Here is a 14,244-nt window from a genome sequence, read left to right as displayed (position 1 = left end):
TAACAGTAAATGAACGAGTAGATTAATAATCCATTTTTACAGTTTGTCCCTCATAATGTGTACAAAATAATAGGTGTATAAATGACACAATATGTTACTGCAGACTAATTTAGGAGTCTTTGTTTGTTTACTTACTACTAAAAGACAAGTTCACTATTTTATTTCAGGACTAAATGACAATAATAAACATGTTTTCATGTACGCTAACATTTGTTGTTACAATAAAGACAATAATGACATTTTTTGTGGTGCCCTTTATTTAGACAAGTATGGAAATACATGTTAGGTACCGGTACCGGTATGGGGACAAGCCTAGGCTGCAATATACCCTGCGATACAGATGATATGGTCCATATTTGTAAGAGGATGTTGTGTCCACCAGAGAGGAGCCCACCACTCCAGACTTCAGCGTGAGCACAGTGGACGAGTGGTTGGAAGCCATCAAGATGGGCCAATATAAGGAGAACTTTTCCAGTTCTGGATACGTCAGCTTGGACTCCATCCTCTACATCAGTGTCAGGTACGGATGACGTTCATCAGACAGTGGCTTAACCATAGGGCCGTGAACACAGGGGTGGGGCAAACTGTTGGAACTAGGAGTAGACTTCTCAAACATGGGCTACTTTAATCATAATACACGTATTTTCAACAATATCATGTCAAAGAAACATTTAAAGTGTCAAGGCTTACATTCTGGTGTAGTGGGAGGAGCTATGTTAATCACCTTTTTTTGCCACTGCCTCGAAGTCTGGTATCAGTTTTGTTGTAGCCATTCTCAAAACCGATTCTCAATTCAGTTGTTAATATTTGAGCGGGCCGTGTGGCCCGCACGCCGTACTTTGTCCACCCCTGCCCTGGGGGGCCACCAAAACATATCAGTTTTTCTTCAGCGGGGGTCTGTACGGGTCACAGCGGTACTCAGTTGTAATACACGTTTCCACCACTAGTGGCAGTAATGACAATATGGAACAAAGAGAAGAAGTCTGGAGGTAAAGTCATAGAGACGTTTCTTAAGCGCAAAAATTAAAATTATGACTGATGTGTGAATCTAAATGTTCATTTGCACTTTAATTTTATGGACTGTTTAAATAACACACACATACATACGTGTATATATATGTATATATATATATATATATATATATATATATATATATATAATATATATATATATATATATATATATATATATATATATATATATATATATATATATATATATATATATATATATATATATATTTATATATATATATTTTTATATATATAATATATATATATATATATATATATATATATATTTATATATATATTATATATATATTTATATATATATAAATATATATATATATATATATATATATATATATATTATATATATATATATATATATATATATATATATATATATATATATATATATACTATACATATATGTATATATATATTTATATATATATATATATGTATATACATATATAATATTTATATATATATATATATATATATATATATATATATATATTATATACATATATATATATATATATATATATATATATATATATATATATATATATATATATATATAGAAAAAATTAAATACATATATATATATATATATATATATATATATATATATATATATATATATATATATATATATATATATATATAATATATATATATATATATATATATATATATATATATATATATATAAAGCCAGTGCTAAAATAACAAAAATAAATAAATAAATAAAATAAAATAAATAAATAAATTTACTATATATATATATATATATATATATATATATATATATATATATATATATATATATAGTGCTAAAATAAATAAATACATAAATAAAATAAAATAAAAATAAAATCAAACTAAATAAAACACATAAAAAAATTATATATATATATATATATATATATATATATATATATATATATATATATATATATATTATATTATATATATATATATATATATATATATATATATATACTGTATATATATATATATACACTGTATATATATTATATATATATATATATAATATATATATATATATATATATATATATATATATATATATATATATATATGTATATACTATATATATTATATATAAATATATATTTTTTTACATGTATTTTTTTCCCTTCTTTTGCAATATATTTGATGAATATTTATTTTTGTAATCAGCCTGACCTAAGACTTAATAACAATCTTTGTGGTTAACATGTGGTTTCCTGTCACCTGACAAGGTTTATCCTGTTGAAATGTAAGCAGATTACTTGTAATTATTGGGGTCCCGGGCCTCTCTGTAGTGGAAAAAAACTGGGCCCTGTGGTCAAAGAGGTGAAGTAGCCCTAGTTTAGAGGTCAGTCTGAAGGTCTTTATTTTGACGTCGACTTGTTGTCTTCCTTGTAGTGAATTGTCCAAAATGGGCGTGACACTGGCCGGCCACCAGAAGAAGATCTTGTCGGGCGTGCAGAGCCTGCAGACCCAGGGCACCCAGGTCCAAGTATAACAGTCCAGGTCCGAGTATAACAGTCCGCACGCCGAGGCCCGGCCAAGACAAATGGACCAATGGATGCTCTGAGCTCGGACCCTCCCCGGGGGACAACAAGGACACCTGAATCCTTCACGTTCTCCGCACTGCTCTTCCCCACCTTGACGGACACCACCGGCTGGAGTACCGGCAGCAAAACCACCAAAGACAATTGGAGGACTGACAAAAGCATACCTGAATCCCATGACTGTCTGTGAGGTCTGAGGTCGGCCCGTGTTGTCTTCCTTTCCCTGTCCACCTTTGGGGACGGTACCTGTGTTAGATATATGTTCATAGGGGCGGTGTCCCGCAGCCCGGAGAGACGGAGCTAATGTTTGTATTGCTCGGGAGGTTTCTGTGACGGTTTTCTACCTCAGTATCAGCGCTTTCTCAGTGAGACGCAGATGACCGAGCCGAGAGTTTAAAAGAATGTTGGGGTGTGAGAGAGAACTGGACCTAAAGGTATATTGTGAAGGACACGGGCTTCTTCCTGATGACACACTTCCATCTTAGGAAAGTCATTTTTCTTCCATAACAGAAGCCTTTCCTCCTTAAAGATAGCATATTATTTAGTAGGGGTGTAACGATTGATCCATATCAGGGTTGTACGGTATACCGGTACTAGTTTGACATCAAAAATGGTACTATACTCTGTTTGAAAACTACAGATTCCCTGTATTTATTTTTTAACGGGCATGACGGCGCGTTTTTACGAGCAGATGAGCATGTTGGGCAGCGCACACACACAGAGTACTTACAAGCAGACACAGTGTGTAGACAGAAAAGGGAGAACGGATGCATTTTGGGGTAAACATTTACGATAACGGTGAAGTTATAACACTGAAACACCCTCAGGAAGAGGTGCTTTAAGACATGGCCAGCAAATAAAGTAGGTTTTTTGCAAGTACCATTATCCCTGGAGGACGAGGAATAGCTAAAAATGCTTCAATTGAAGAAACTGATAGTATTGAGTATCTATTTCACAGTCACAAAAAGTGACTGAATTGATTTCAACTCACTGATTTGTTTCGAATCGCGTCCTTCGGAAAAATATCATCCCTGAATCATGTCGACAACCACAAATTCTGAATGGAACCGTTGTTAGAAGCAATCGTTGCACCTCTATTAATATTTAAGTAGGTGGACAGCGGAACGTTTGTCCAAACAATCTCCTAAAAGTCTTTATTTAAAGCTAATATTTGAAACAAAGGGTCGGTTGGACGGGGCGAAAGTCCAAGATCACCGATTGGTTTTGAAGGTGAAAAGTAGCGGGAATGTCTTGAACTAAAGTATAAATGATTGTATCATAGTGTAAAATATGTACAGTGTTGATTATGTAACGATACTTTTATTATCATGAGAAAGAGATTTGGGAGAAAGTCAGCCGAGGAGGAAAAGAGTTTGAAGGAAGGAACGGAGCGAGGGTCAAAAAGAAATACCAGATGCCAGTTTTGAACTTAGAATGAGTAGAATGGCCTTACATGATTATTACACCACATGCTTGATTTGAATTTAATACATATAAATACTTACTTAAATTGTAAAATAATGGAATCATGAAATCCATCCGTCCTTCCATCTTCTTCCGCGTATCCAAGGTGGTGGGTTGCTGGGGGGCAGCAGCCTAAGCAAAGCGACCCAAACTCCCTCTCTCCAGCTACTTCCGCCAGCTCCTCCACGCAGCGGAAATAATTGCATCATTAAACAATTGTAATTAGTTTTGCTTCAAATAAAATGACGACGCATTTTAAGTCATTTATTTATTCATTTAATGTTGTCCCATTTGGCTCTCAGTATCATGCAGGTTCCTGCAACAATGAAATAAACTTTGAAGTAATGGATTAGATCGTGAAATTAATTCAATCAATATTTAAACAGCAAAATATTGAAACGATTAACTAAATAAAGTAATCGCACGTTTAGGTAATTATTATTTGGTAATGTATTTATTTATTTGTCCCATTCAACCCTCCATAAACTACTAGTAAATTGGATTTAAAAATATATATATATATATATATATATATATATATATATATATATATATATATATATATATATATATATATATATATATATATATATAATATAGTATATATATATATATATATATATAATATATTATAATATATATAATATATATATATAATATATATATATATATAATATATATATATATTATATATATATATATATATATATATTTATAAATATATATATATTTATAAAATATATATATATATATATATATATACTATATATATATATATATATATATATATATATATTATATATATATATATATATATATATATATATATATATATATATATATATAATTTGAATTGAATACATAAATGTGTCATTAATTGTAATTTGAATTTAATACATAAATTTGTCATTAATTCTAATTGGAATTTAATACATAAATGTGTCATTAATTTAATTTGAATTCAATAGATAAATGTGTCATTAATTTAATTTGAATTAATACATACATTTTTCATTAATTCTAATTGGAATTTAATACATAAATGTGTCATTAATTTAATTTGAATTCAATACATAAATGTGTCATTAATTTAATTTGAATTCAATACATAAATGTGTCATTAAATTAATTTGAATTTAATACATAAATGTGTCATTAATTTAATTTGAATTAAATACATAAATGTATAATTAATTAAAATTTTAATTTAATACATACATGTGTCAATAATTTAATTTGAATTTAATACATACATTTTTTGTTAATTCTAATTGGAATTTAATACATAAATGTGTCATTAATTCTAATTTGAATTTAATACATAAATGCGTCATTAATATAATTTGAATTTAATACATACATTGTAATTAATTTAATTTGAATTTAATACATAAATGTGTCATTAATTTAATTTTAATTTAATACATAAATGTGTCATTAATTCTAATTTGAATTTAATACATAATTGTGTCATTAATTTAATTGAATTCAATACATAAATGTGTCATTAATTTAATTTGAATTTAATACATAAATGTGTCATTATTTTAATGACACATTTTGAATTGAATACATATATGTGTCATTAATTTAATTTGAATTTAATACATAATTGTGTCATTAATTTAATTTGAATTCAATACATAAATGTGTCATTAATTCTAATTTGAATTGAATACATATATGTGTCATTAATTCTAATTTGAATTCAATACATAAATGTGTAATTAATTCAACTTTTTATTTAATACATAAAGGTGTAATTAATACTAATTTTAATTTAATACATAAATGTGTCATTAATTAAAATTTGAATTGAATACATAATTGTGTCATTAATTTAATTTTAATTTAATACATAAATGTGTATTCAATTAAGTTTGAATGTAATACATAAATGTGTAATTAATTTAATTTGAATTTAATAAATAAATGTGTCATTAATTTAATTTGAATTTAGTACATAAATGTGTCATTAATTTAATTTGAATTTAATACTTAAATGTGCCATTAATTCTAATTTGATTTAATGCATAGATGTGTCATTAATTCTAATTTGAATGTAATACATATATGTGTCATTAATTTAATTTGAATTTAATACATATTTAAGTCATTAATTTAATTTGAATTTAATACATAAATGTGTCATTAATAGTAATTTGAATTTAATACATAAATCCATCCATCCATTTTCTACCGCTTATTCCCTTCGGGGTCGGCGGGGGCGCTGGAGCCCATCTCAGCTACAATCGGGCGGAAGGCGGGATACACCCCGGACAAATAAATGTGTCATTAATTTAATTTGAATTCAAATTAAAGGAATATTAATACAAAATGTGGCCAACTATTACCAAACAAATTGTTACATGCTGCATTGATGTATTCGCTGCAAAATTGATAAAACATTTAACTTTAAATGCTGCGGACATAGTTTCTTGTGCAATAGCAAAAAAGTGGGTGTTCATTTTTATTATTGCACAAAAGTACAATTTCAATGTTGATGATGAGTATTTATTATGAAATAAAACGAATGAAGCAGAAAAATGACGTCAACTATTTTCTCTAAAATACACATTGAGCCTATGGAGTGACTTTTATCCGATATATATATATATATATATATATATATGTATATACTATATATATATATGTAGTATATATATTTTTTTTTTTTGTTTTTTTTTTTTTTGCTTTAGCTACTTGACAGTCAATGCAATACAGTAATTGACATTTGAGCAATTTGTGGGTGTCATTTTTAAGAAATATCTACTTTCCTACCCGTTGACTATTACACGTTTTATCTCCCCAGCTGAGGCAAAATTCCCACCAAAAGTCAACGAAATTTGGCGACGAAACTCAATTTTTATTGACATGTGTGTTTTTTTTAAATCGCTACGATCAGTGAATTATGAGGTTAGAAGGCAGTAAGGGCGTGCAGCTCGGTGAAACTGTCTGCCAGAAAAGTAGGAATTGTGTTATTTTTCTCCAAAAAAAGCAATGGGAAGTCATTTGACAGAACCCGGATATCAGAAGTTCCCAGCCCAGGAAACAGACGTACAATACTCTTGACACATTTGTGAGCACATTTCTACTCATACAAACGTTACGATTTCAAGGCAGAATTTCCTTAGGCCTTGTGGATGCCTTATGTTGCTGGTCTGTCGCCCTCTAGTGGGGACTCTTGGCGTAACGTGCATGTACAGGAAATATTTATCAGCGCAAACTCACTTTCCAACACCCGTTTGCGAACATTTTGCTGCAGAAGTTCCATAAACGTGGACAGTTTGGTTGTTTCTGACGATTTTGTTCGGATGTTCACCGACACTTTGGACCGAGAGCGCCATTTTTTTTGGAGTGTGGGGCGGGCTTCCCCTCAGAGGAGACTACATGCGGTGTGGCAGCTTAAAAAAACAAAGACAAACGGGGTCCCACGCGGCACTTTAGGTCGTCGTTGCATGCGAACCAATTCTGATCGAGATCGGAGTTCGCGGAGCCGAGTTATACAACGTTGAGGTTTTTTTCCTTTCAAATTTTGGCGCCACGGCCCTACGGCGCAGGTAGAGTTCTTTTGCCAATTTACCTTCGCTCGTCCGTCTCGTATCCGTCCTTTTTTCATGGCGGCCCACCTGGTCAGAGTCCCGAGGAGGAGGAGGAGTTAAAGCACGACCTGTGACGGTAGCTAACATGGCCGACTTCCTGTTTGTTTCCAAATATGGGTTCTGGTCGGGTCAAAAATATCAAATCTTTCTATTGCATGTTGTCATGGAGATGGATTTGTTTGAAAATGACATTTTGTTTTTCTAATTAATTAAGGCATCAAATTTGAGTTTTTTTAAAAAAAATTTACATAATGTACATTTTTATCAAAATAAAAGTTCAGCACCATTTTGTAATAACTTTTTCAATATGTAGCAAGTTATTACAAAATGCATTTAAGGAATATTAATACAAAATGTGGCCAATTATTACCAAACAAATGACAATTTGTTACATAATGCATTGATTTATTCGCTAAATTGATTAATTTGATCATACTTTTTTTTTTAAAAAGCATTGATTTATATTCTGTTGCTTCGATTAATCGTTTAATCAGTGCAATTATAAAAAATTGATAAAACATTTACCTTTAAATGAAAGAAAAAAAGTGGGTGTTGTGAATTTTGTATTTTTTTTTTATTATTGCACAAAAGCGCAATTTTAATGTTGATGATGAGTATTTATTATGAAAAAAGACGAATGAAGCAGAAAAATGACGTCAACTATTTTCTCTAAAATACACATTGAGCCTATGGAGTGACTTTATCCGATTAATCAAACCAATTACCAAAATAATCGATAGCTCCGATAACTTTTTTCAATATGTAGCAAGTTATTACAAAATGATTTAAGGAATATTAATACAAAATGTGGCCAATTATTACCAAACAAATGAATATTTGTTACATAATGCATTGATTTATTCACTAAATTGATTAATTCAATGATTTTTTTTTTTTTTTTAAGCATTGATTTATATTCTGTTGCTTCGATTAATCATTTAATCAGTGTAATTAATAAAAATTGATAAAACATTTAATTTTAAATGCGCGGACAAAGAAAAAAGTGGGTGTTTTGAATTTTTTATTTTTTATTATTGCACAAAAGTGCAATTTCAATGTTAATGATGAGTATTTATTATGAAAATGACGAATGAAGCAGAAAAATGACGTCAACTATTGTCTCTAAAATACACATTAGGCCTATGGAGTGGCTTTTATCCGATTAATCGACCCAATTACCAAAATAATCGATACCGGCGATAACTTTTTTCGATTCGATATGTATCAAGTTATTACAAAATGTATTTAAGGAATATTAATACAAAATGTGGCCAATTATTACCAAACAAATGAATATATCTTACATAATGCATTGATTTATTCGCTAAATTGATTAATTCAATGATTTTTTTATTTTAATAAAGCATTGATTTAAATTCTGTTGCTTCGATTAATTGTTTAATCAGTGTAATTAATAAAAATTGATAGAACATTTAATTTTAAATGCGCGGACAAAGAAAAAAGTGTGTGTTTTGAATTTTTTATTTTTTATTATTGCACAAAAGTGCAATTTCAATGTTGATGATGAGTATTTATTATGAAAATGACGAATGAAGCAGAAAAATGACGTCAACTATTGTCTCTAAAATACACATTGAGCCTATGGAGTGGCTTGTATCCGATTAATCGACCCAATTACCAAAATAATCGATACCTGCGATAACTTTTTCGATATGTATGCAGTTATTACAAAATGTATTTAAGGAATATTAATGCAAAATGTGGCCAATTATTACCAAACAAATGAATATTCCTTACATAATGCATTGATTTATTCGCTAAATTGATTAATTCAATGTTTTTTTTATTTTAATAAAGCATTGATTTATATTCTGTTGCTTCGATTAATCGTTTAATCAGTGTAATTAATAAAAAATGATAACAAATTTAACTTTAAATGCGCTGACAAAGAAAAAAGTGGGTGTTTTGAATTTTTTATTTTTTATTATTGCACAAAAGTGCAATTTCAATGTTGATGATGAGCATTTATTATGAAAATGACGAATGAAGCAGAAAAATGACGTCAACTATCGTCTCTAAAATACACATTGAGCCTATGGAGTGGCTTTTATCCGATTAATCGACCCAATTACCAAAATAATCGATACCTGCAATAACTTTTTCGATATGTATCAAGTTATTACAAAATGTATTTAAGGAATATTAATACAAAATGTGGCCAATTATTACCAAACAAATGAATATTTCTTACATAATGCATTGATTTATTCGCTAAATTGATTAATTCAATGATTTTTTTATTTAAAAAAGCACTGATTTATATTCTGTTGCTTCGATTAATCGTTTAATCAGTGCAATTCATAAAAATTGATAAAACATTTAACTCGAAATGCGTGGACAAAGACAAAAGTGGGTGTTTTGAATTTTTTATTTTTTATTATTGCAAAAAAGTGCAATTTCAATGTTGATGATGAGTATTTATTATGAAAATGACGAATGAAGCAGAAAAATGACGTCAACTATTGTCTCTAAAATACACCTTGAGCCTATGGAGTGGCTTTTATCCGATTAATCGACCCAATTACCAAAATAATCGATAGCTGCGATAACTTTTTCGATATGTATCAAGTTATTACAAAATGTATTTAAGGAATATTAATACAAAATGTGGCCAATTATTACCAAACAAATGAATATTCCTTACACAATGCATTGATTTAGTCGCTAAATTGATTAATTCAATTATTTCTTTATTTAAAAAAGCATTGATTTATATTCTGTTTCTTCGATTAATCGTTTAATCAGTGCAATTCATAAAAATTGATAAAACATTTAACTCGAAATGCGCGGACAAAGAAAAAAGTGGGTGTTGTGAATTTTAAAATTGTTATTATTGCACAAAAGTGCAATTTTAATGTTGATGATGAGTATTTATTATGAAATAAAACGAATGAAGCAGAAAAATGACGTCAACTATCGTCTCTAAAATACACATTGAGCCTATGGAGTGGCTTGTATCCGATTAATCGACCCAATTACCAAAATAATCGATACCGGCGATAACTTTTTCGATATGTATCCAGTTATTACAAAATGTATTTAAGGAATATTAATACAAAATGTGGCCAATTATTACCAAACAAATGAATATTCCTTACATAATGCATTGATTTATTCGCTAAATTGATTAATTCAATGATTTTTTTATTTAAAAAAGCACTGATTTATATTCTGTTGCTTCGATTAATCGTTTAATCAGTGCAATTCATAAAAATTGATAAAACATTTAACTCGAAATGCGCGGAAAAAGAAAAAAGTGGGTGTTGTGAATTTTAAAAGTATGTATTATTGCACAAAAGTGCAATTTTAATGTTGATGATGAGTATTTATTATGAAATAAAACGAATGAAGCAGAAAAATGACGTCAACTATTGTCTCTAAAATACACATTGAGCCTATGGAGTGGCTTTTATCCGATTAATCGACCCAATTACCAAAATAATCGATACCTGCGATAACTTTTTCGATATGTATCCAGTTATTACAAAATGTATTTAAGGAATATTAATACAAAATGTGGCCAATTATTACCAAACAAATGAATATTTCTTACATAATGCATTGATGTATTCGCTAAATTGATTAATTCAATGATTTTTTTTTTTTTTTAAAAGCATTGACTTATATTCTGTTGCTTCGATTAATCGTTTAATCAGTGTAATTAATACAAATTGATAAAACATTTAATTTTAAATGCGAGGACAAAGAAAAAAGTGGGTGTTTTGAATTTTTTATTTTTTATTATTGCACAAAAGTGCAATTTCAATGTTGATGATGAGTATTTATTATGAAAATGACGAATGAAGCAGAAAAATGACGTCAACTATTGTCTCTAAAATACACATTGAGCCTATGGAGTGGCTTTTATCCGATTAATCGACCCAATTACCAAAATAATCGATAGCTGTGACCGACCGTGAAATCTGTATTTTGAGGAGTAACTGCATTGGAAGTTGTGTTTCCTCCTCTGAGGGGAGGCTGACTTTGACAAAGTGGCCATGTTGTTAGTGTTTGACACAAAGAGAAGAGAACGATGTCATGAGATCAAACATCAAATCTTTTTTTCATTCCAAAATGGTGAATATTGCTGAAGCCTCAAAAAAAAAATGTCTTCATCCTCACCGGCTGGAAGTGTGAGGTGACAAAGTGTTCCATGGTCCTCCGTCGTCCACTCCTGGGACTTTGCTACCACTTTTCCTTTCTTGTGACCACTAAAGAAAGTGGAGGCCTCCCTCGCCAGTTGTCTTGCTTGTTGTAAAAAAAAAGGCGTCTTTCATCTTGCTGTAATAAATATGCTAATATTTCTAATTTCTCAGCCGCAGCCTGCATGGTCTCTTTTATTCCCCCCCCCCCCCTGATTCTCACGCAGCGTGTCCAGGCTGCTCAGCAGGTCTTGTCCACGGGCTGGTCCAGGTCCAGGTCCAAAAAACTGGGGAGAAATCCACATTTCTGCAGCAGAGTTCCATCAACACCAGAGTGCTTCCATGTTGGATCTTCTTTTTGTGCATTCAATCTTTAAAAACATCCATCTTATTCCTCTTATTCGAGATGGGGTTGCGGGGGCAGCAGCCCAAGCAGAGAAGCCCGGACTTCCCTACTTAGTCCAGCTCCTCCCGGGGGGATCCCGAAACAAAATAATGTTTTTTTGTTGTTGTTTTTTTTTACCCCTGACAGAAAAAATGGACTAAATCAATCAATCAGTGGCATTTTATTGACATAGTCCTTCATCAAAAAAGCCTCAAAGGGTTTCACTAACGATCTTAAGCCCAAAGAAAAACTCCAAAGTGAAGAAAGCTTGAGAAGTGGCCACAGATGGAGGGAGCAGGTGGGGATCTTTGAGCAGTTCACCATTGGAATAAAAATGGATTAATGACGCATCTTTAATTGATGTTTATTGATACATGTCTTTTGGTTTCACTAAATACTGTAAGTGTTTATCACTTGCAACTTTTTAAAAACAGTGCATTTGGAATAAGAAACCGTTCAATCATTTATTCAATTCATGAAAATGTGTGCAAAACTGCCCTAAAATAAAGGATCAAACACATTTGACAAATGTCTGTATGACTTTTTTTACAATAAATAAATCAATTATCCATTATTGATGTTTAATAATTGATTTTATAATCGTTCGTGACCGATGCATCTAAAAATCAATTTCCCCACCTCTGGTTATTAGAAATGTCGGCTCAGTCGCCAACATTTTACTGTTAAATTTTGAATCTTTTTATACCAAATTATTGAACATTTAAAAAAGCTGCCGACTGTTTTTTTGTAGCGTATCCAGCAGGCACCAGACATTGAAACAACGTTGAGAAGTTGTTGAATTAGATCCTGACTTGGAGCAACTCAAACCTAAAGTTGTAACAACCTGCTTTTTGACGACCTTCATTCAATGTCAGGTTGTGACCTTGACGTGACATTGAAATGTGGTCATTTCCCACATTAGACATCAATGTTGTCTCAATGTACAAATACAACTATTTTGCAAGGTTGTCTAAAGGTCAGTTTTGAAGGACATGTATGTATAATCAACGTTGTATCAAACTCAGTTTTAAAGGACATGTACGTATAATCAACGTTGTATCAATGTCAGTTTTAAAGTACCTCCTTTCTAATATTTAAACATTAATTAATTCATATTTAGTGAGTACCACACCTCCATTCTAATATTTAAATAGTAATTAATTAATATTCAGTGAGTACCAAACCTCCATTCTAATATTTAAATATGAATTAACTAATATTTAGTGAGTACCACACCTCCATTCTAATATTTAAATAGTAATTAATTAATATTCAGTGAGTACCAAACCTCCATTCTAATATTTAAATATGAATTAACTAATATTTAGTGAGTACCAAACCTCCATTCTAATATTTAAACATTAATTAATATTTAGTGAGTACCAAACCTCCATTCTAATATTTAAATAGTAATTAATTAATATTTAGTGAGTACCAAACCTCCATTCTAATATTTAAATAGTAATTAATTAATATTCAGTGAGTACCAAACCTCCATTTTAATATTTAAATATTAATTAATTAATATTTAGTGAGTACCAAGCCTCCATTCTAATATTTAAACATAAATTAATTAATATTTAGTGAGTACCACACCTCCATTCTAATATTTAAATATTAATTAATTAATATTCAGTGAGTACCAAACCTCCATTCTAATATTTAAACATAAATTAATATTTAGTGAGTACCAAACCTCCATTCTAATATTTAAATAGTAATTAATTAATATTCAGTGAGCACCAAACCTCCATTCTAATATTTAAATATTAATTAATTCATATTTAGTGAGTACCAAACCTCCATTCTAATATTTAAATAGTAATTAATTAATATTCAGTGAGTACCAAACCTCCATTCTAATATTTAAATATTAATTAATTCATATTTAGTGAGTACCACACCTCCATTTTAATGTTTAAATATTAACTAATTAATATTTAGTGAGTACCAAGCCTCCATTCTAATATTTAAACATAAATTAATTAATATTTAGTGAGTACCACACCTCCATTCTAATATTTAAATATTAATTAATT

General features: G+C 29.7%; 1 protein-coding gene across 1 annotated transcript in view; it reads left to right on the top strand.

The window, feature by feature from the left end:
• Nucleotides 1–2,644, top strand: part of LOC133631441 (ephrin type-A receptor 3-like) — a 27,232-nt gene extending 24,588 nt beyond the window's left edge. Inside the window, exons 5-6 of the mRNA XM_062023641.1 lie at nucleotides 383–520; nucleotides 2,443–2,644. Of these exons, the coding sequence (XP_061879625.1) occupies nucleotides 383–520; nucleotides 2,443–2,542 (238 nt within the window). The 3' untranslated portion in view covers nucleotides 2,543–2,644. The remainder of the gene's footprint in view (nucleotides 1–382; nucleotides 521–2,442) is intronic.
• Nucleotides 2,645–14,244: the final 11,600 nt, after the last annotated feature.

Source organism: Entelurus aequoreus, linkage group LG16 (genome assembly GCF_033978785.1).
Source record: "Entelurus aequoreus isolate RoL-2023_Sb linkage group LG16, RoL_Eaeq_v1.1, whole genome shotgun sequence".
Lineage (NCBI taxonomy): Eukaryota > Metazoa > Chordata > Actinopteri > Syngnathiformes > Syngnathidae > Entelurus > Entelurus aequoreus.
This window is presented reverse-complemented; position numbering and strand designations above follow the sequence as displayed.